Genomic DNA, 23,482 nt, shown 5'->3' with positions numbered 1-23,482 from the left:
AAATACAACCAAAGGCGGGAGGGAGAGGAAGAGGTGGATTCAGTCTCCCCTAACAATTCATTTAAACAAAATAGAATCCACTCAGAAGGTGGTAGTGATCCCTAAAGTGATGGGGAGCACACAGTGTTGTTTGAATACCCCTCACACACCAAAAGGCCCCTTGGTGTCATGCTTCATCGTCGGGGCCTTCGCATCCCTCTACGGGACGCGGCGTGCTGCGACTCACGAATACGTAGGAGCACTGATAGTGAACTATGTGTGTGTGTGTGTGAGAGAGGGAGTGAGTGGTGAGGTGAGAAAGTGAAGGTTAAAAAATACCTGGCTCGTAGGAAAAAATATATTTATTATGTCCTCGGCTGGTATTGTTAAAAGGGGTGCAAGACGAGGTTGTCAGTTATACGTATTAGGGTATACCAACCTCAAAAAGTGCGTCAACATGTTTCGGAGTCCAACGACTCCTTCTTCAGGACGAGGATATGCACGACTATCCTCACCTTACTCACATGGGATTGAAATGTAAAAGTGTATTCTACAAAAAAACACTAGGTGAAATGTACCTATAGGTGTTATCGTATGTATAAGTTCTGTTGCGCCCAATTGGTGTTGAAGATATAGAACCTGTAGGATAAACCAAAAGCATAAAAAACATCACAGTTGGACGTCCAGGAGTAGGGAAAAAATAATTTCATACATCGGAGGGTAAAAATGAACCAAAAGTGAGGTTCAAGGACCCTGTGGAACAAAACACGAAAAAGACACACAATAGACAAAGACATACACTAATTGAAGATACGCCAAATATCTTCCCAAAACATTAACTGTGGAGGAAGGACAAAGAAGATCTTGTAATTTGTGGCTTACTTATGGACCAAGGTTATCTGACCTCATGAGCCTTAGCGTGGTATTGGGGGTTCCTTCCTCACTGCTCAATATAGCAACCTATAAGATGTTAAAGGTAGGTTTTAGGGTCATGAATAAGTGATAAAACTGGATATCTCAGTTGCCCTTCTTTTAACAACAGAACTCACGGCTACTGCACGACCTAGTAGACTGCCATCCCCTCAACGCGGCTCCGACGATGTGTCGAGGCTTGTTGACTCGTCTCTTTTATACCGCCATAAACGCTTCAATTAGATGGTAATTGGAAGCGGAATCATGCCCAAAGAAGGATAGGATCCTTCCATCAGGTCCGGTATTGCGCGCTGAACAGGGGTGTGTCTCGCGGTCGGAATGCGCATGCGTTAGAAGTAAGTGTTTTCAAATGCGCACATGTGTATGGCCGTTCGCGCTGCTGTCTGGGAGGCTCGGTCTATATACGCAATGCGCATGCGTCTTAGTATCAAAATAGGGAGACGCTGGTTAATCGCGCATGCGTGTTACGCACTGGGGAGCGAACGGAGGTTCAACATAATGCATATCCTATGTCAAAGCCAATATTGGGCGAAATTGTGTGCTAGCACCCGCGTCTTATGTTTCAGGAAGCTGATATGAAGTGGCCATAATGTAAAAAACCAGGGGAATCAGGTACACATATCAGGCTTAACAATATAGGAAATGGGTTATAGTTATGGCCAGAAGGCCAGAGGGTTCTTTGGCATAACCTAAACGAGGTCTATACATTCAGACCGGCTTTTAAAAAAAAAACATTGAAACCTTAGCTGGTAGCCAGTATAAAGGTGATTGTCAGTTCGGTTTTTGCATCAGTTGTTTACAGTATCATAATTCAATTTTTAATCTAGTGGGTCAAGATGGATCATCGCAATTGGCTCCAAGGGATGGAGTCGTTCAATCCAGTGGTGTCTGTCCCTAGACGGAACACCCACCTTTGCTCCTTTTCGAATAAGCCAACATCCGTTGGCAATTGTTTAATCACTGTCCACTGTATTTCGTTCACACAGTGCTGGTGTTCCAGGAAATGGGCTGCCATTTTTGTGTTTGATTTTTTACATCTTATGTTGCTTTTATGTTCATTAATCCTGATTTTGACCGCCCTTGTAGTCATGCCCTCATATTCTTTGTTGCAAGGGCATGTGATTAGATACACAACGTTCTTACTATTACAGTTCGTGAACGTGCGTTGTTCCCATCTGGTGCCATTCATGAAAGTAAGGATCTGACTCTTTTTAGTTAGATGACAGCTTTTGCAGTTTCCACATGGATGGTGACCCTGTAGCCCCTGTAACCTTGTTTGTTGTTTTTCGTGGTTGATGGTCTCGTGTGTACAAGAATGTCTTTTAAATTCTTACCCCGCCTGTGGGCAAACAGAGGTTTTTCCAGATCAACCGAGCCGCTTGTCAAAATACGCCAGTGTTTATTAACCAGTTTTGAAACTTGGTTGGAAACTGAGCTGTACGTTGTGACACAAACTGTTCTACTTGGTGTGTTTTCTCTGGCAGGTTTGTCTTCAAGGAGAGCTTCACGGTTATTGTTTCTCGCTCTTTTCATAGCTTTTTGAATGACCTTATCTGGGTACTTCCTTTGTTTCAGCTTTTCACCCAAATCTCTATTTGGCTATATCGCTTCAGTTGCGGCGTAGGCGTAGGAACTGTCCGTATGGTAAATTCTCCCTCAGGTGACGTGGGTGGAAACTGTCGAACCTGAGGAGACCGTTCCTCGCCGTCGGTTTGAAATGAGTCTCAGTTTTTAACAGACCTGCCTCGTGATAGATATTCAAATCTAGGAAGACCATTGAATCGTTGGACATTTGGTGGGTGAATTTTAGAAAAGGGTTTTGGTTATTGAGCCAATGCATGAACTCAGTGATCGATTGGCCATCTCCTTCCCAAATCACCAGAATGTCATCTATATAGCGTCGCCAAGTGCGGATTCTTTCCCTGAAGGGGTTGTCTGGATGGAGAATCCTGGAGGATTCTAGATGGTGTACATACAGTCCCGCCAGACTCGGCGCAAATGTACTCCCCATACTTGTTCCATGACTTTGCCAATATAGAGTGCCCTCGTATTCGAAAAAGTTTTTGGTAAGTGCTATCGAGATACACTCCATGACCACTCCACGGGGGGTCTGATATTTCCATCGGTCAGAATGTAGTACTTCTTCAATGATCAGTAGTGTCTCATCATGTGGGAGGCTCGTGTAGAGACTCTCCACATCGAGGCTCAACAGCATCTGTGAGTCTGGGTCAAATGGATAGTTCTGTAGTAACTGCAGGACCGCTTTAGTATCCCTTAGGTATGTGTCCGTCGCTTGCACCAGAGGTCTCAAAAAGGCATCGGCAAATTTGGACAATGGTTCCAAAATGGATGAAATGCCGGACACAATTGGGCGGCCCGGAGGGTTCTCTAGGTTTTTGTGGACCTTGGGTATTGTGTAGAAGTAGGGTGTGCGGGGATTTTTCTGAACCAAGAATTCCGATTCTTTTTTGGTGAGCCAATCATGCGCCAAGGCCTCCTCAATCATTGCCTCTATTTGCACACGTAGGGACTCAGTGGGGTCTTCTGCCAGAACCTCATAGTTCCTCCTATCAGAGAGTAATCTTCTGCATTCCTCATCATATGCAGTTGTGGTTTGAATCACCACTGCCCCGCCCTTATCTGCAGGTTTTATGGTGAGTTGTTTGTTCTGTGTGAGTTCTTTTATCGCCTCATTCTCAAGTTTACTCATATTTTGGAAAACATTCTGCTTGATGTTCAATTTACTAAGTTCTAGCATGATGGCCTTTTCGAATGCCAGTACCTCAACTGTCTTAAACCTGTATCCGAAGTCTCTTGGGATGGTTCTTTGTCTTTAAAGAAGGCCCTCAGTTTTATAGTTCTAATAAAACCCTGGATCTCCTTATGCAGAAGGAAAGAGTCCGGTTTATTAGTGGGGACGTATCCAAAGCCCTTATTAAGTACCTCATTCTGTATTTCAGTTAAGGGCCAGGGGGTTATATTAATGACTAAGTTCCCCTCTTGCTTGTTGAGGCTTGGTTCGCAGTCATGCTCCGGGTATGGACCCTGTGGTCTGCTTGGTCTGTAGGCTGCCAGGTGACATTGTTCCCCTTCCTGTTCCTCCCTCTGCGGGGTCCTTGGCCCCATGATAAAAAAGGCTGAGCATTCTGGGGTACAGTAGTTTGGTCTGGTCCCCAATGTACTGGCTACCAGCTAAGGTTTCAATGTTTTTTTTAAAAAAAAGCCGGTCTGAATGTATAGACCTCGTTTAGGTTATGCCAAAGAACCCTCTGGCCTTCTGGCCATAACTATAACCCATTTCCTATATTGTTAAGCCTGATATGTGTACCTGATTCCCCTGGTTTTTTACATTATGGCCACTTCATATCAGCTTCCTGAAACATAGGACGCGGGCGCTAGCACACAATTTCGCCCAATATTGGCTTTGACATAGGATATGCATTATGTTGAACCTCCGTTCGCTCCCCAGTGCGTAACACGCATGCGCGATTAACCAGCGTCTCCCTATTTTGATACTAAGACGCATGCGCATTGCGTATATAGGCCGAGCCTCCCAGACAGCAGCGCGAACGGCCATACACATGTGCGCATTTGAAAACACTTACTTCTAACGCATGCGCGTTCCAACCGCGAGACACACCCCTGTTCAGCGCGCAATACCGGACCTGATGGAAGGATTCTATCCTTCTTTGGGCATGATTCTGCTTCCAATTACCATCTAATTGAAGTGTTTATGGCGGTATAAAAGAGACGAGTCAACAAGCCTCGACACATCGTCGGAGCCGCGTTGAGGGGATGGCAGTCTACTAGGTCGTGCAGTAACCGTGAGTTCTGTTGTTAAAAGAAGGGCAACTGAGATATCCAGTTTTATCACTTATTCATGACCCTAAAACCTACCTTTAACATCTTATAGGTTGCTATATTGAGCAGTGAGGAAGGAACCCCCAATACCACGCTAAGGCTCATGAGGTCTGATAACCTTGGTCCATAAGTAAGCCACAAATTACAAGATCTTCGTTGTCCTTCCTCCACAGTTAATATTAAGGGAAGATATTTGGCGTATCTTCAATTAGTGTATGTCTTTGTCTATTGTGTGTCTTTTTCGTGTTTTGTTCCACAGGGTCCTTGAACCTCACTTTTGGTTCATTTTTACCCTCCGATGTATGGAATTATTTTTTCCCTACTCCTGGACGTCCAACTGGGATGTTTATTATGCTTTTGGTTTATCCTACAGGTTCTATATCTTCAACGCCAATTGGGCGCAACAGAACTTATACAAACGATAACACCTATAGGTACATTTCACCTAGTGTTTTTTTGTAGAATACATTTTTACATTTCAATCCCATGTGAGTAAGGTGAGGATAGTCGTGCATATCCTGGTCCTGAAGAAGGAGTCGTTGGACTCCGAAACATGTTGACGCACTTTTTGAGGTTGGTATATCCTAATACGTATAACTGACAACCTCGTCTTGCACCCCTTTTAACAATACCAGCCGAGGACATAATAAATATATTTTTTCCTACGAGCCAGGTATTTTTTAACCTTCACTTTCTCACCTCAACACTCACTCCCTCTCACACACACACACACATAGTTCACTATCAGTGCTCCTACGTATTCGTGAGTCGCAGCACGCCGCGTCCCGTAGAGGGATGCGAAGGCCCCGATGATGAAGCATGACACCAAGGGGCCTTTTGGTGTGTGAGGGGTATTGAAACAACACTGTGTGCTCCCCATCACTTTAGGGATCACTACCACCTTCTGAGTGGATTCTATTTTGTTTAAATGGAAGAGACAGACCCCTCACTGTCGAGTCGTCGCACTACACCAAGCATCCCCCCCCCCATCCCAGGGTGTGGTATTAGCCACTTGGGGAGGATTAACGATCCCATCCATAGCAGTTAAGTCTACAGCTGTGTGTGGGGGTGTAATACTGTATTACACCCCCACACACAGCTGTAGACTTCACTGCCATGCTAATACACGGGGTGTTTAATGGTGCCCATTGCATTCAATGGGCAAGTCCTGATGATTGTCACTGTAGTGAAAGGTCAGCCCGGATTACTCACAGGAAGTGTGGTAATTAGCACCCGGCATCAAAGTGAATGGAGTGGGAGCTCGGCCCCTGCCCGTCGGTGCATTGCAGGAAAGGAGGCGGTGGGGGGGTTAATCTGTCAGGTCATTAGAGGAAGTACTTCAGGGTGTGAGGGGGGTTTGGGGGTGATGCAATCACTCTGGCGTAAACGGATTGCCTTTCCGGGTGTATCGCGGTGAGTCAGTGTTAATTTTGTGAAGGGTTGGGGTGCGGGCCGGCAGGTGCGCTACTCAAGTCGGGACGGCGGTTCCTGCGTGAAAAGCGTTGTGACCCGATGGGATAGCCATGGACATGCGAGGCAGTGCAAGAGTCAAAGTGTCGGCCCCGGTGCCACTGCGCCTGCTGCACACTTGACAGCACCTTCTCGGGCTCACACCTCACTCGGTTTTTCAGGGCTGGGCTCATGCGCAGGGACTTACCTTACTCAAGTGTTTCAGGACGAGGTGGGCGCAGGATCAGGATTCCCTAAAGCTGTCCAGGGCGCGCACACACGAAGATCAGTCACTGGGGTGGGGTGGGGTGACCAGACAGGGAGCGCCGAGAGGGCCCATCCTCACCCTTCCAGGCACTCTGCTCATGGCAACTCCCAACATGCCAACTCACGTGTCATTCAAAAGAAAGAACAAGCGCATTCCAAACAGCAAAATACAAATTGGGCGGCACACTATGCTAAACACAGATTTTTGGCATAGGTGTTTTTTTTGGCACGTCCTTAATTACATTGGCTACACCCCTTTGAGAGACCCCCTAGTTTTTTCATCCCACTTAAAGCCCTGCTAGGGAGACACTTGGAACCCAGCCTGCTTCAGCTTCTAGCATGTTCTCTGTGGTGGTCTTTAACACTTTCATGCGTCACATCTTTATTCACGCGGTTATTAAAAACCATTGCAATTATCGAACAAGTGTGTTCGTATTACCATGGCGACCAACTCCTGAGTCATGCTGCGAGCTACGCACGGGCACTAGTTATGACTAGTCCCATCTCCCCACCACCCGCCCGAAAGTGCCGTACCTCGGATGTAGGCACACTTGCTCTCGTCCAGCTGGCTGCATGATCACCCTCCCATGTTCGGTAAAAATGAAAACTTCCTGCCAGAGGTCGTGATGTCGGGATGTGCAGCCTTGAGCGTGCACATCCCGAAACCGGAAAATCGGGTGTGTCACGCCTGTCGTGGGGCGGGACTTTCGTCTTCTATGGGAAGTCCGCGCCCAAGGAGTGGCTGGCCCAGAGAAGCAGTACTGACGCGGGGCTCCCATGCCTGAGGGAGAGCCCCGTGGTGGCTGCAGAAGTCAGGAGTGGCGGCTGAGGCCGCCGATGCGGTGAGTGGGGCGGGGGGGGAATGGGGGGCGAGGGGGGCAATGCGCGTGTGCGTGTTTGTGTATGTGTGCGTGTGTATGCGTGTGTGCGTGTGTATGTGTGTGCGTGTGCGTGAGTGTGTGTGTGTGTTTTCAAGGAAGGGGGGGGGCTGGCTGTGTCTGTGTGTGTGCGCGCGTGCCGTTAGTACATGCTAGCCTAGCGAAAGCAGGGGCTGTGTGTGTATATGGAAGGGCGGCTGCGCAAGCGCGACTCTTTAGAAGCGCTTCCACAGACATCAATCGGCGCGTGCCCCAGTCTGTACCACTTGGCAGGCAAGACGACCACAATAGATCTCGCTGGCGACAGAGCTTTCGCGCTGCATCACCAGCGAGACCTAAAAAAGGTTGAATATCCCTAAGGAACATTCTGGAGGGATTGAAGGTCTAATGTAAAAATGAACATCAGTTCTTCATCAGTGAAAGATTTTGAGCTATTTAATATATACAGAAAATGCCATACAAATTATTTTGAATATTCATAGTAAAGTCATTTACACGCACAATATTTACAAATACATTTGATGTTGGTTTCAAATTTTATTGTAGATGGGGTTAAATACCGCGCCGGGGTTATCAATATCTGACATTAAAAAGCAGACATAAGGCAATTTGTCAACTCTGTAAATAATCTGACAGAGCCGTCAGTAAACTGTCACGAGACACTTGCTTGATCAAAGTTGAATGAAACCAACAGTAAAGTGCTGGGACATATCCTGAAGGTTTGCGTGCTATCGGCCTCAGTTCCTTATTTGGGGTTTTCGACAATTGTTAAGAATAAGTTTGTGAAAAATTGGATGATTAAAGAGAAATTAAAATTGCCCGTTCAATCGCATGCTATTTATGTAAGCATATATATGTACATTGATTAAAATGTGCATAGACAACAATACCGGATATTTTGCTTCCTATCAAATAGAATGTATTTCTCTTTCAGTGATTGCAGTTTTCAAAATAAAATGAATGCTCTATGTAGCAGTAATTGATTTAACGAGCTTTATAGCTAAACGTAGTTTTGGTGGTTATTTAAAACGGGTATTTTCTGGAAGTTCAACCTGTGACATTACATAAACTACATTAGAAATTGTCCATGGTGCGTTCAGCTACATTTTCAATGCTCAAACGTTCTGCCGGCTTCTCAGTCACATTAAGCAACACGGGGTCAGAGCGGCCTCCACTCGGAAGTATGAAGCGGCTTCATAGGGGCGTGACCTGACAGTCCGAGGTGGAGGAGGCTCACCTTGTTCGCAGAGAGTGCTTCGGGGGCGGGGATTGCTGCTGGTGAGCCGCTTCAGATGCATAAGGCTCGATACCCGCCTGTCAACATGAGTGGCGTCACTTCTCCCTGATAACAACTCGGGGGCGTGGCTCTCAGCTGGGGACAACAGGCTCGTGGGCCAATGAGAGCGGTGCGTGGCCTTCGGCTCGTGGGCTCGTGCTGCTCTTAAGAGGCGCGCGCCTGGGACCGCCTCAGAGGGTTCCCCTGGTAGGCGCGAGGTGGCAGCGGTCCGTCAACACTGCGCCACATGGAGCCCGTCAGACGCCCGGGCCACTGCGCAGTATGAGCGGCTCCATGGCCGAGGGCCTCCTGGGCTCGGACCACTCCAAGGCCGCCTTCCTGGAGTACGGAGCGGGCACCCCCTCGCCGCAGGGCCACTACCCCCTGCACAGCTTCCACCCCTCCGCCGAGGGGCCCTATGGGGGCTCCGCCTACGGGGCCGGGCCCTGGGCTACCCCTACAGTCCGCAAGGACACCCGCAGCACCATGCCAGCCCTACCACCAGAGCCAGCACAGGGGGAGCCTGGGGCACGGGGAGCCTGGGGCAGGGGGGCTGGAGGCTGGAGGAGGATACTGGTGAGTGTCGAGCCCACCACACACCTGATTGTAGTCACTCTCAGCAGGCCTCATCTTTGCAACTGTGCCCTGCCTGTCATGTGTGCACGCATGCAGCTCACCTGTACGCATCCCTCTCACAACACCTCTCCTGTATGTGCACTCCTTGTCCAGCAGACGTCCTAAAGTCCTTTACGCCTCCGGTCTCACGTTCAAGCATCCAACACCTCAGATGTGGCACTGTGCACCTTTTCCACAATGGTGTACACATCCGTGCATATTCACGTATGCACGGCAACCACCTGAGTGCGCTCTCTCTTTGATCTCTCACGATGCGGTGAGTGGGGCTGGGGGCAATGTTTGTGTATGCGTGTGTGTGCGCTTGTGTGTGCGCGCGTGTGTCTGTGTGTGTGTGTGTGTGTGTGTGTGTGTGTGTGTGTGTGCGTGTGCGCGCGCCGTTAGTGCATGCTAGCCAAGCGAAAGCAGGGGCTGTGTGTGTCTATGGAAGCGCATCTGCGCAAGCGCGTCCACAGACATCAATCGGCGCGTGCCCCGGTCTGTATCACTTGGCAGGCACGACGGTAACAATAGGTATCGCTGGCGACTGCGTCGCCATGTGCGAGACCTAAAAAAGGAATGGACATCAGTACACTGGGATGCAGCCTATAAAGGCACCACGCACATCACGTGGAGCGGTAGGATGCCAACTACTAGCGTGCAGGGGTACTGCTCACAAACATTTTTTCCAGATCCAGTCTGATGCATGGGGATAATTCGAAGGTAAGGAATATGCGTCTAGAAGTCTCTATCAAATAAGACTAGCAATTCTTTCATGTATAATCAATCAAATGCATAGTGGTCTGCTGACCCTTGCAGGCCACTTTCCCTATGATTTTGTCTAAACTGAGTGAGTCGCAATTTGAGATCTACCTAATAAACCTTAATGAGACAAACTGGACTGCAACCTACTCCATAATGTTACAAACTGGCCTGAAAATACATACATTGATTAGCAAAATTCAATACTGGTTGCAAAAATGCTAATCACACATTTGGCCCTCAGGCACCTACAAAGTACTCTATGATCAACACCAGCTACCTCAAAGTCTACTTTTATGTTGCACAGAAACTCAGTGCTGTTGAAATGAGCTCAAACTGCCAGTCTACCAACATGGTGCTACTGTGTCCTTAACATTTTCCAATTCGAAAACATTCTTTTTGGGAAAACTCAAGAGAATATTACTATTGTGAAGTTGTGGGCTGACAAAAGAGTTAACCAGTAAAACCCAGTGGGCAAACACCAAGTACAGGAGTAACCTGTGCAGTAGTTAGGAAACCCAATTATTACAGTGGACACCAACTCCCATGGTCAAGAATGCAAAGCAGTGGAAGAAAGAAAGAGCATTCTTGAAATGTGAAATGTGCAAGAAGAAATATGTATGACCAAAGACACGCTCTCGTCATGACTATCAACTGTAACTAAATAATGAGAACAATTACTATCCAAACCTAATCTGAATGTCAGCAGCCAGCATGTATAGTAGAGTATTTATCACAGCAATCTTTTGTAATTCACTGTTTGAGCACTAGAACTTGTGAATGGTTTAAAATTGTGTTATACCGCCTTACCTTTACTGCAGTAGCAGCAACAGAGCAAACTGTGAAACAAATATTTGCATACAAACCGAGATTCAACCATGTAGAAATTCCTAAATAGAATCTACCTGTACTGATGCAGCACTGTGGCGCTTGAAGGATCAAAAAAGTTTCTCCCCACCAGTTTCATATCCAATATTCTCATGACTCTGAAAGAGAATTAACCATGACACAGTTTAGGCAAATACCACAATGGATCTTCAGCCATATATTAAGGACTTATAAAAACGCTGTTCAATGTTTCTGTTGCATCAGAGTTTCAGTTCTCTATAATGTTAGGACATTCTATTATTCTACACAATTATGACAACACTCCAAGTATATGGCACCCATTGTTTTTTGGCAGGATTGAGACTTTCATTACACATTAATGATGTGCATCTGAAGACGTTGTCAATTTTATTTTAGCAGAAAGGTGATGGGAAAGAGCAATATACACTACACTAAAGTGGCCTGTCTACAAATCTAATATTAGGTAAACAAGAACTTGGAATTATGTTAAAGAACAAGTTACTTACCTTCGGTAACGCCTTATCTAGTAGAGTCTACCTAGCCCCAGATTCCTTACCTTAGAATATTCCCCAGGTGTGAGACTGGATCCGAAAACTTTTGGTGAGCAGTAGCCCAGCGCGCCAGTACGTGGCATCATTCAGCTCGTTGGTGTTAATCCACATCAGAAGTAATGTGCACTGTGCCTATATAGGCGCCACCCCATCCCACTGACATCAGTTTCTTTTTGTGACTTTCCACGCAAGAAGAACTGAGCCACAAGGACACTTGTTGGTTAAGCTAGGGCTCTTAAAAAAATAGGACAGGAACAACCCTTTACTCTAAAATCCGATCATAGAACATGGAGGATGCGTAGGTCGGTAAGGAATCTGCGGATAGATAAAGGGCCAGATGTATGTACATAGCATTTTGCAATTGTAAAATAGCGATTTTTACTCAAACGCTATGTGGAAATTGCAAAATATTATGCATGTAGGTATTGCGAAATATTTTGCGATTCCTTAACCCCTTCCCTGCTGCCGTCGGCCGTCGCGACCACTACCTTCGTAGTGCTGCGCATGTCCAACGGCCAACGCGGCCCCACCCGCGCACGGAAACGCCCGCACCGCGGCGGAATTACCGCTGCGGTTAACGGGTTAATATTACCAAATATCGATTTGGTAAATAGCAAAATGCTATTAGCTAATATTACTTCATTTAGGTGCAAATGGTTTTGCATTAGCTAATTTGGTATTACCTAACTGGTAATTGCAAATTAGCAAATGCACAGCCAAGGGTGCCTGGGGGCCTAAGGCCCCCCTGAAGCACCCCCAAAATTTTAATTGTGCGCATGTAAAGCACACACATGCCCTAGGGGCATATGGCGCAACATGGCACTTTCAAAAGTGCATTTATGTGCATTTTTCAAAATTTGCACATGGTTACCATCAACTTAAAGTTGATGGTAATTAGCATTTCCTAAATGCACAGTCCGCATTTAGGAAAGGCTTCTTACATGTGCATTAGGGATTTGTAGATTGCGATTCCCTATTTGCATTCGCAATTTAGGTAATCGCTAAAATTGTGATTACCTACATTGCGAATGCCAAAGCCTTTCATACATAGGCAAAGGCCATTTTGCATTCACAAATGGCAGACTTTTGCTATTCGCACATTTTGAGAATACAAAATATTTTCATACATCTGGCCCAAAGTCTCTACCACATAAGGTGTTACCAAAGGTAAGTAACTTGTTCAACTGATAAGAGACTTTTAGATGCAAATTCCTTACCTTAGAATAGATAACCTAGCAATAGCTCCCTGAATGTGGTGGCTGCAATACGGATTAAACTAAAAAGACCAGCAGAACCGAACATGCAAGGTGACTAACACGCCGGACCCGACTGTCCAGGCAGGAGTCCTTCATAAACATGTGCAGGCATGCCCACGTTGCTGCCTAACAAATATCCAGGACAGGGACTGCACGAGCTAAAGCAGTGGTGGCAGCCTGGGCTCTAGTAGAATGAGCTTGCAAGCTTCAGGAAATACCTTTTTTGACCAATGGGTAGCAGATCTCGATGAAGAGGTGAGGCATAAAAGTTAGGCAGAATGATGGATGGGCCTACTTGAAAGAGAGTTACTATCTTCGGTAAAAATGAAGCTCTACTCTGAAGAACAAGCTTGTCTGGGTATATTTTTTAGGTACAGAGGATGTACCAACAGTGCCTGTAACTCACTGACCCTCGGAGTAAGCCAGAAATCAGCAAATCAGGATGGATAAGGAGCTTTCCTTCTCCGCCCAGCTATAACAAATCGAGTCCACTTGTTTCTGGAAGATGAGGACAATAAGTACATTCTTACAACTTCTGCTGGAGAAACATTGGAAGACCGTGGTCCATGCGCTGGTCATGTCTCAATTGGACTATGCGAGCACCCTATACTTGGGGCTACCTGCATGTCTACTTCGCAGGCTGCAAATTATCCAAAACGCTGCAGCAAGGGTAATCATGCGGGTTCCTTGATTTCACCAAATCTCTCCACACTTGAAGCAACTTCGTTGGCTCCCTATAATCAGGAGGATAGAATTTAGGGCCTATTCTAAGAGAAAAAGAAGGAAGAAGACACTGACTATATCACATAGACCTAACTGTGAGATGATCCCTTTTTAGGATGAAATGCCTCACCCACCAAAGGTGGCATGCTTCAACCTTTGGGATTTTCCTCTTAGAGGAAACACCTAGTTCCTCTGAGGGCTACAATCCCCTCTCTGAGAGGGAGGAGCACAGGGATGTTTTGATGTCTAGTTTGTACGGATATTCTAAATCCACCAAATGAGACACATAGTGTGAGTGAGGGCGCAGCACAAAAAAAGATTGAATGTGAGGGAAGTGATGATAAAAATAGCTAGAGAGGACACAATGTGTGCTTTATTTGTATGTTCTCGCTGCCAGGAATAAAAACAGTGCATCTGCGCTATGGATTTAAACAGCATGTGTGAGATGAAATGTAGTGGTCAACATGTTTAATCTAAAACCTAAAAGATGCTGCTGCTTAAGTGATTAGCGTGGGAAGGAAGGCGCACTGAGGGAGGGATCAGCCTGTGTGTTAGGTTAGTTACCCTACCCGGTTGATGTAACCCCCGCCTACTGACGGAGCCCTCACAGCACCAATCATCACCAGCTTTCTAACTGTGCCAAATCACCAGCTGAGGAGCGGTAGAACAACCCCCCTGGGAGCATAGTGAATAGGCACGCAGAGAAGACGTCTGCTTCTCCCCATCTCGAAAGACCCGCCTGGACTGCCGCTTAAAAGTGCAGGAGTTAGCCATTGCCTCGTATCCCCAGGGTCCCCGCTGTCTGACATCAGCAAAGAGCAGTAATCCTACCTTGTCGGGGCCAGAGACGCAACTGCCTGTTGCCGGTCGTCTGCCCAACAGGGGGGGGGGGGGGGGGGGGGGGGGGAATGGGTGTCTCTGGTGAGGAGAGCTGACGGAGCGCCTGGTGCGGACCATCCAAGCGGCGGGTTCGGAATCCAACGTGCGGCAGAGCGGCGGCGCAGGAACCCGGAAGAAGGGGGCGGGAAGACGCCCAGGACCAGCCAAGAAGCCTCCTCCTCCTCCGTCTCTGACGGCTACAGCGTGGGGCGTGTCCCGAAGACCAAGGCACGCCGAGAGAAAGAGTCGCCGCAGTCCGGCCCCGTCAGCTGCGTGAGAGCCGGCAGCGCAGGGTCCGGAGCCCTCACAGAGCGGAACAGGTGTTACACCGCGAACAGGCCGGGACAGCCTCAGCGGAGACCCGGTAAGGTCGGGAGGGAGGAGCAGAGCTCCCTGGGTAAAAGGAGTCTGCTTCGGCCTAGGAGTAGTAGCGTGGGAGTCTGCCTTACCGGGGGAGTCACTTCAGAATCGAGTGACTGGGTGGGAGAATCTCACTAGTTAACGGCGCCAGGGACAGCATTACCGAGGCGCGTGGCCCAGATCATCCCTAATACTGCAAGACAACGCGTCTAAAAGCGGAGGGGTATCTGACTAAACTACTGTACTGGACCTGAAGGTCAAGGTCTAAGGGCTGTATTGGAAAAACAAGGGAAATAAATGAGAAGGGTGTCTCCTTGAAAACTAAGCTTCTAGAGCCTGAGTAAGATTCTGGGAGAGACAAATGTTACCTTGTGCTTAAAGTAAAACGTATATGGTCATCTAATAAATGTAACCCCAATTGCCTGTCTTTACCCAGATAGCCAGCTGAGGGAGCCCTGATTTTAGGGGCCTGTTAGTGAATTGACCCTGTGAACCTATAAATCTCTACTTGCAATAGCCTTGGAGCCTAGTGAGTATAATATAAACTTGTCACACTGAGGAGTAAAAATTAGTCCGTGTAACTGTCTGGAAGCGGTAGTAAATGTATCTAGAATTCTGGATGTAGGAATTGACCCAGAAAGTTTATCCTGATAAAGTGTAAAAAAATATTAATGCTGCTTAGTGAAAATTGGATTTAGCCCAGAAAGTGATAACAGTGATTTGTACTATATTTCAGGAAGGTTGTGATAAAAGTAGAACGAAATTGCTATAGATGATTTTATAAAGAGACACGTATTTTCCTACAAAATTTTGGTGTAGTGTCCTTTTTGAGTGGATGGAGGTGATGTTACTGATGGGTGTGACGCAAACTTAGCACATGTTCCTTGGAGTTAGGCCTTCCCACTTAGTGCCAAGCTACCCTATGTGGCTGGGGGTTCCCTAGGTCCAACATAATTGGTGTCCAGCGGTGGGATAAAAACTGTGTTTGCGTCTACTCTGAAGTAACAAAACATACCCCACAGGCCTACACCTGGAGTTTTCTCCTGGCGGACTTCCCAATTACTACTTTTGTTTTTTCTAAATTCATTCCTGGTGGTGGGTGGAGGTAGCTTCAAATTGCCTCTTTTTGTGTGATTGTCCCTACATTGCTCTTCAGCAAAAATGGAATTTGCTCTGGAAGAACTGGAAACTTATTCTGTAGCCCAGCTTAGGGACTTTTGTCACAAGATGGGAGTGTTCTTTAAGCGTGGTGCTAAGAAGGGGGAACTCCAGACCAGTTTGAGGGCTTGGGTGGCAGCACATGGAGAAGGGAAGGAGAAGGGAAGGAGGAGGAAGAGGGGACGGACCGGGACACCGTCATAGAGGTAGAGGGATTGTTCCATCCTGAGATGGGAAACCTACTTCCAGGACCAATGACCTACTCAAGGGGGGGGGCAGTAGTGTCTCCGGAGGAAGCTTGACCGAAGCTGAACTAACAGACAGGAGGGGAAAAAAGGAAGCTGAAGTGGGAGTTAGCCAGGTTAAAACAGGGGAGGGAGGAACAGAGGATGACTCATGAGCTTAGACTAAAAGAGCTAGAACTCAAGGCTCTACAGTTAGGACTCGCCAACTCTCCAAATGGTGGCAGCGAAACAAGAGAACCAACCAGGGAGTCCAGACCCTACCTACCTAAAGACATAGTTGCCAGCTATAGTCAAGGGGATGACATTGCCAAGTGGCTGGCTGCCTATGAGGTCTCCCTAAGAGCCCATGGGATCCAGGAGAAACACTGGGGGGGTGGATTATATAAGTATATGCCTCCCACTGGTCGGGACACATTATTGGCCCTAGAACAAGAGAAGCAGACCCACTACCCCACCATGAAGATAGCGTTAATCAAAAAGTTTGGGCTAACCCCGGAGAAGTATCGCCAAAAGTTCAGGGGGAGCCACAAGTTAAGCACCCAGAACTGGGTGGATTTCCTGGACTATGCAAGAAAGGCATTGGAGGGCTGGGTACCGGGCAGCGAGGTGAAGGACTATGAGGGGTTATATGACCTTTTTCTTAAAGAGCATCTACTCGAGAAATGATTTCCCGAGCTGCGCCAACACCTGGTGGATAGCAAGCTGACCAACCCCCGGAAGCTTGCAGAGGAGGCGGACATCTGGGCAAGTACCCGGGTGTCCTCAAAGGGGACTGGAGGGGATTCTCAAAGGGCCAGGACAGGGCGCCCCTCAGAAGAAGGAGGGGGGAGATAAAAAGCGGGAGTTCTCTAAAGTTCCCCAAAACAGTTTCCAGGGAAAGGGAACAGGTTTCACCCCTAAGGCTAACCCGCCCCGAAACCCTCATCCTGGCCAAAGCCAGCAGCCAAGGGTTGTCCACTGCTTTGAGTGTGGTGGTGTTGGACATTATAAGGGAGATGTCAGGTGCCCAAAGAGACCACCCCCTCCCACCGGAGGAAAAGCCCCGGGAGTAGCTAGTGTAGCGCTCGGGGAGGAGTTGCCCTTAGTTAAGGGGGGGTGAGTGGGCGGGTGTCACCTTAGTGTCCCTGGGAGATCGGGAGATGGTTCCTAAGATCCAGGTGCCCTCAAATACTGTAAAGTATGGGCAATGGATCACCATCAATGGCCAGAGAGGGGAAGCTCTGAGAGACACAGGAGCCAGTATGACTATGGTAAGGAGTCAACTGGTGTCTCCAGAGCAGGTGATTCCACATGTACTCCACCCTGCCGCGATGGCTGACGGCAGAATGGGCCACTACCCGGTGGCCGAGGTTCCCTTTGAGTGGGAAGGGGTTGCAGGTTCACTTCGAGTTGCAGTAAGCCCTGCCGTGCCAGTCGATTGCTTGCTGGGGAATGACATGGAGCACAATGCTTGGAGAGAGGTGGAATACCGGACTCATTCGGAGATGCTGGGTACACCTGACTGGGCCTGTGTAAGCACAAGGTCTGCGACTGCCCAGAGAGGGAGTTCGCCCGGGTTGGAGCCTGGAACAATGGCCCAGCCCGCTGCCAAAAAGGGACAGACCCGAAGACAGGAGAAGCCTGCTTCGGCTTCCACGCCCCATGTGACAGATCGGCCACCTGCGGTGGTGAGCCAGGAGTCCGTGGAGGGGGAAGTAGTCTCCCTGGAGGACCTACCCATCCCTGCTAAGTGGCATGTGGAGGGAGGGCCTACTAGGGAGGAGTTTTGTAAGGGCCAGAAGGAGTGCCCTACCCTTGAGGGACTGAGGCGACAGGCTGAAGCCCAGGCAGCAGGGAACGTTGCAGGACACTACCATATTTACTGGGAGGATGGACTCCTCTACAGTGAACCCAAAGTACCTTTACCCGGTTCATCCCGGGCCTTGGTAGTCCCTCAACGATACCGAGCCTTTCTGTTAGAATTGGCTCATGAAATACCCTTGGCAGGACACTTAGGTCAGGACAAGACCTTTGCTCGGCTTGTCCCCCACTTTTACTGGCCTCAGATGAAAGTGGCATCTGACACCTACTGTCGGACATGTGTATCCTGTCAAGCCAGTGGGAAGACAGGGGTGAAGCTGAAAGCTCCCCTGGAACCACTTCCTGTCGTGAGCACCCCCTTTAAAAGGGTGGGCATCGACATTGTGGGGCCATTGGATCCACCAACTACAGCTGGTCACAGGTTTATCCTGGTTCCGGTGGTTCACGCCACGCGGTACCCACAGGCCATTCCTCTGAGGACTGTCACTGCACCTGTTGTGGCTAGGGCCCTGATGGGGATCTTTACCCGAGTGGGTTTCCCCAAGGAAGTTGTGTCCGACAGGGGGACCAACTTCATGTCAGCGTACATGCGGGCAATGTGGAAGGAGTGTGGAGTGACCTACCGGTTCACCACTCCCTATCACCCCCAGTCAAATGGACTGGTAGAGAGGTTCAACAAGACCTTGAAGGGCATGATCAGAAGTCTGCCTGAAAAGCCTGCGGAGGAAATGGGACGTCCTCCTACCCTGTTTGCTATTTTCCTACAGGGAAGTGCCACAGAAGGGAGTGGGCTTCAGCCCCTTTGAGCTTCTGTATGGGCACCCTGTACGCGGTCCTCTCAGCCTGGTGAAGGATGGATGGGAAAAGTCTCCCAGGAAGCCTCCCCAGGATGTGGTGAGCTACATGCTGGCCTTCAGGAGCCAAATGGCAAAGTTGTGGAAGCAAGCTTCTGACAACCTGGAGGCCAGCCAAGCAGTAATGAAGGAGTGGTATGACCACAATGCTCACCCGGTGGATTTGGAGCCTGGCCAGAAAGTGTGGGTGATGGAGCCTGGAGAGCTAAGTGCCCTCCAGGACCGCTGGACAGACCCCTTTGAGGTGTTAGAGAAGAAGGGTAAAGCCACATACCTGGTGGACCTTAAGACCCCTCGACAGCCCCTACGGGTGCTACATGCTAATCGCCTCAAACCCCACCATGAGAGGCCAGAGGTCATCTTAATGATGGTGACTGATGGAGGAGAGGAAGCGGAAAGCAAGCCTCTCCCGGACTTGTTTTCGTCTCAGGAAAAGGATGGGTCGGTGGAGGGAGTGATTCTCTCCCCATCCCTAACTCCTGAACAGCGGGAGGACTGCCGCCTGATACTGGAGCAGTACTCTACGTTGTTCTCCCTTGTCCCGGGAAGGACCCACCTGTGTACCCATGATGTGGACACAGGAGACAGCCCACCAGTGAAGTCAAAGACCTACCGGCTGTCAGACAAGGTGAAGGCCAGCATCCACGGTGAGGTTACCAAGATGCTGGAGCTAGGAGTTATTGAACCTTCCAGTAGCCCCTGGTCCAGTCCGGTGGTTCTAGTGCCAAAAGCAGCTCCACCAGGCACCACTCCAGAACTGAGGTTCTGTGTGGTTTACCGGGGACTGAACTCAGTAACCAAGACTGATGCTCATCCGATCCCTAGGGCGGATGAATTGATTGACCGGCTGGGAGCTGCCCAATACTTGAGTACCTTTGACCTCACTTCAGGGTACTGGCAGATCTCCCTTACAGATGGAGCAAAGGAAAGGTCAGCTTTCTCCACGCCTGAGGGACACTACCAGTTCTGTGTGATGCCCTTTGGGCTCAAGAACGCCCCTGCTACTTTTCAGCGGCTGGTGAACCAGGTCCTCTCCGGAATGGAGGGTTTCTCCGCTGCTTACCTGGATGACATTGCCGTCTTCAGCAGCAGTTGGGAGGACCATTTGCAACATTTGCAAGCAGTTCTCCAGGCCCTGAAACAGACTGGCTTGACAATCAAAGCCAGCAAATGTCAGATTGGGCAGGGGTCGGTTGTGTACCTTGGTCACTTGGTGGGTAGGGGAACAGTGCAGGCCCTCCAGGCGAAGATTGAGGCAATCATGGCCTGGGAACCCCCCAAGACCCAGACTGAGGTCCGAGCTTTCCTGGGCCTCACAGGTTACTACCGTCGCTTTGTGAAGGGGTATGGCACTATTGTAGCGCCCCTCACAGAGCTTACCTCAAAGAAACAACCTCGACGGGTAGTCTGGACAGAGGCTTGTCAGCAAGCCTTTGAGAAATTGAAGCAGGCAATGTGTGCAGCACCGGTCCTGAGGGCCCCAGACTTCTCCAAGGAGTTCATTGTCCAGACAGATGCATCCGAACATGGCATTGGGGCAGTGTTATCGCAACTCAATGAAGAGGGTCTGGATCAGCCTGTAGTCTTCCTATCCAGGAGACTGCTTCCCCGGGAACAGAAGTGGAGTGCAATCGAGAGGGAAGCTTTTGCGGTGGCGTGGGCTCTGAAGAAGCTGCGGCCATACCTGTTTGGCTCGCACTTCCTGGTTCAGACTGACCACCGACCCCTTCGTTGGCTGATGCAGATGAAGGGGGAAAATCCCAAGTTGTTGAGATGGTCCATCTCCCTACAGGGAATGGACTTCCGGGTGGAACATCGGCCTGGAGTGGACCATGCCAACGCAGACGGTCTCTCTAGGTATTTCCGCCTTAGTGATGAGGACTCCCAAGGGGTTGGGCAGCTCTCCCCACTTTCAGCTGGGGGGGACGCTTGTTAGACCTGTCTGCCCTTTGAGTAGCCCTTCTGTTATTTATTTATTTTTGTCCCCTTTTTGCCCCTCAAATCCCTTAATTTTTATGTCCACTGAATTTTTGCGGTGTTAGCTAGGGGTTAGATTCTCTTTGACCCTCGTAGTCCTTTTCCCGGAGGCCTAGGTGCCTCTTCTGACTAGATTTGTGAGACCCACAAAATGGTCGCCATAAACTGCTATAACTGTCACCTCTAGATCAGGGACCATAGGGTTACATTAAGAAGGTACTAGAACCTTCTGGAGGGTTCTGGTAGCCAGAACCAGCCTATATAAGGCCGGCAACAGGGCGGCCATTTTAGGTGTGGAAAGAGTGTCCAGAGAGAGCCTGGGTGGAGACTGGTCAGGAGCTAAGCTTTAGCGTGGGAAGGAAGGCGCACTGAGGGAGGGATCAGCCTGTGTGTAAGGTAGATACCCTACCCGGTTGACGTAACCCCCACCTACTGACGGAGCCCTCACAGCACCAATCATCACCAGCTTTCTAACTGTGCCAAATCACCAGCTGAGGAGCGGTAGAACAACCCCCCTGGGAGCATAGTGAATAGGCACGCGGAGAAGACGTCTGCTTCTCCACATCTCGAAAGACCCGCCTGGACTGCCGCTGAAAAGTGCAGGAGTTAGCCATTGCCTCGTATCCCCAGGGTCCCCGCTGTCTGACATCAGCAAAGAGCAGTAATCCTACCTTGTCGGGGCCAGAGACGGGACTGCCTGTTGCCGGTCGTCTGCCCAACAGGGGGGGTTCTCTGGTGAGGAGAGCTGACGGAGTGCCTGGTGCGGACCAGCCAAGCGGCGGGTTCGGAATCCAACGTGCGGCGGCGCAGGAACCCGGAAGAAGGGGGCGGGAAGACACCCAGGACCAGCCAAGAAGCCTCCTCCTCCTCCGTCTCTGACGGCTACAGCGTGGGGCGTGTCCCGAAGACCAAGGCACGCCGAGAGAGAGAGTCGCCGCAGTCCGGCCCTGTCAGCTGCGTGACAGCCGGCAGCCCAGGGTCCGGAGCCCTCACAGAGCGGAACAGGTGTTACACCGCGAACAGGCCGGGACCGCCTCAGCGGAGACCCGGTAAGGTCGGGAGGGAGGAGCAGAGCTCCCAGAGTAAAAGGAGTAGTAGCGTGGGAGTCTGCCTTACCGGGGGAGTCACTTCAGAATCGAGTGACTGGGTGGGAGAATCTCACTAGTTAACGGCGCCAGGGACAGCATTACCGGGGCGCGTGGCCCAGATCATCCCTAATACTGCAAGACAACGCGCCTAGAAGCGGAGGGGTATCTGACTAAACTACTGTACTGGACCTGAAGGTCAAGGTCTAAGGGCTGTATTGGAAAAACAAGGGAAATAAATGAGAAGGGTGTCTCCTTGAAAGCGAAGCTTCTAGAGCCTGAGGAAGATTCTGGGAGAGACAAATGTTACCTTGTGCTTAAAGTAAAACGTATATGGTCATCTAATAAATGTAACCCCAATTGCCTGTCTTTACCCAGATAGCCAGCTGAGGGAGCCCTGATTTTAGGGGCCTGTTAGTGAATTGACCCTGTGAACCTGTAAATCTCTACTTGCAATAGCCTTGGAGCCTAGTGAGTATAATATAAACTTGTCACACTGAGGAGTAAAAATTAGTCCGTGTAACTGTCTGGAAGCGGTAGTAAATGTATCTAGAATTCTGGATGTAGGAATTGACCCAGAACATTTATCCTGATAAAGTGTAATAAATATTAATGCTGCTTAGTGAAAATTGGATTTAGCCCAGAAAGTGATAACAGTGATTTGTACTATATTTCAGGAAGGTTGTGATAAAAGTAGAACGAAATTGCTATAGATGGTTTTATAAAGAGACACGTATTTTCCTACAAAATTTTGGTGTAGTGTCCTTTTTGAGTGGATGGAGGTGATGTTACTGATGGGTGTGACGCAAACTTAGCACATGTTCCTTGGAGTTAGGCCTTCCCACTTAGTGCCAAGCTACCCTATGTGGCTGGGGGTTCCCTAGGTCCAACAGATGGTGACTGAAGTTCTTCCATGGATTTTGTCACCTTTGTGTCTTTTTTCATTTTTTAAAGCGATTAGTCCACTTGGGGTCCGAAGTGCTGTTGTTTGCCAAAGGGAGCATTGAGGATAGATTGTTGAACCTCTGACTTGTACCCGAAGATTCTCAACCATGCATGTCTTCTAAGGAGAATGCTCTTGTTAATTCCCCTTGCTGTAGGATCAGCATCGTTCAGGGCACATCTAATGGAGGAATTAGATATGAATTTTCCCTCCTGCACTAATTCTTGTCCTCTTTTTGTATGCTCCTCTGGGAGATATTGGAGTAACTCCTCTATCTCGTCCCAGTGGGCCCTATCATATTTTGCTAATAGGCCTTGTGTGTTGGCTATGCGGCAATGTTTGGCAGGTTGTCCAGCCACTCTTTTGCCTGATGCATTTATTATAGGCCGTTTCATAAACTTTATTCGACAATTAAGTCATAAAAGTATACATAAAATACACAATAATTAGTTTAAAAAATCCATTAAAATGTATACAATAAATATTAAAAAGGTATTAAACTATAATAGACTAATGCCGAATAACATCTTACAATATTTCAAAGATCATAAAATCAATCTTATCAATATACATTTGTTTCAGAGGAGTATTGCACAAAAGCTCATAAAAGCAACCCCTAATATTTACGGGTGTAAACAGCTTAATCTTCACGTGTCTTCCGCTATTTGTTTTATGCGGATTACCCAAGCCCATTTCAAAAACTTAGCCACAGCAATTATAGGCGTCGGGTCTGTACATAGGATTCTTAGAGCTTCTCCATGCCTATGTATCCCAAGCATTTTACA

At 48.7% G+C, this 23,482-nt stretch overlaps 1 protein-coding gene across 2 annotated transcripts in view; it reads right to left on the bottom strand.

Annotated features, from left to right (window-relative positions):
• The window catches only part of PIWIL2 (piwi like RNA-mediated gene silencing 2), a 1,947,029-nt gene that overhangs the window by 1,249,864 nt on the left and 673,683 nt on the right, over positions 1 to 23,482 (bottom strand). For both annotated transcript variants that reach the window (XM_078666379.1, XM_078666380.1), the window contains one exon: positions 10,923 to 11,003. In XM_078666379.1, the coding sequence (XP_078522505.1) occupies positions 10,923 to 11,003 (81 nt within the window). The remainder of the gene's footprint in view (positions 1 to 10,922; positions 11,004 to 23,482) is intronic.

This window comes from Lissotriton helveticus, chromosome 11, assembly GCF_964261635.1.
Source record: "Lissotriton helveticus chromosome 11, aLisHel1.1, whole genome shotgun sequence".
Classification (NCBI taxonomy): Eukaryota; Metazoa; Chordata; class Amphibia; order Caudata; family Salamandridae; genus Lissotriton; species Lissotriton helveticus.
Note: the sequence above shows the minus strand (reverse complement) of the source record. Positions and strands in the feature narration are given on the sequence as shown.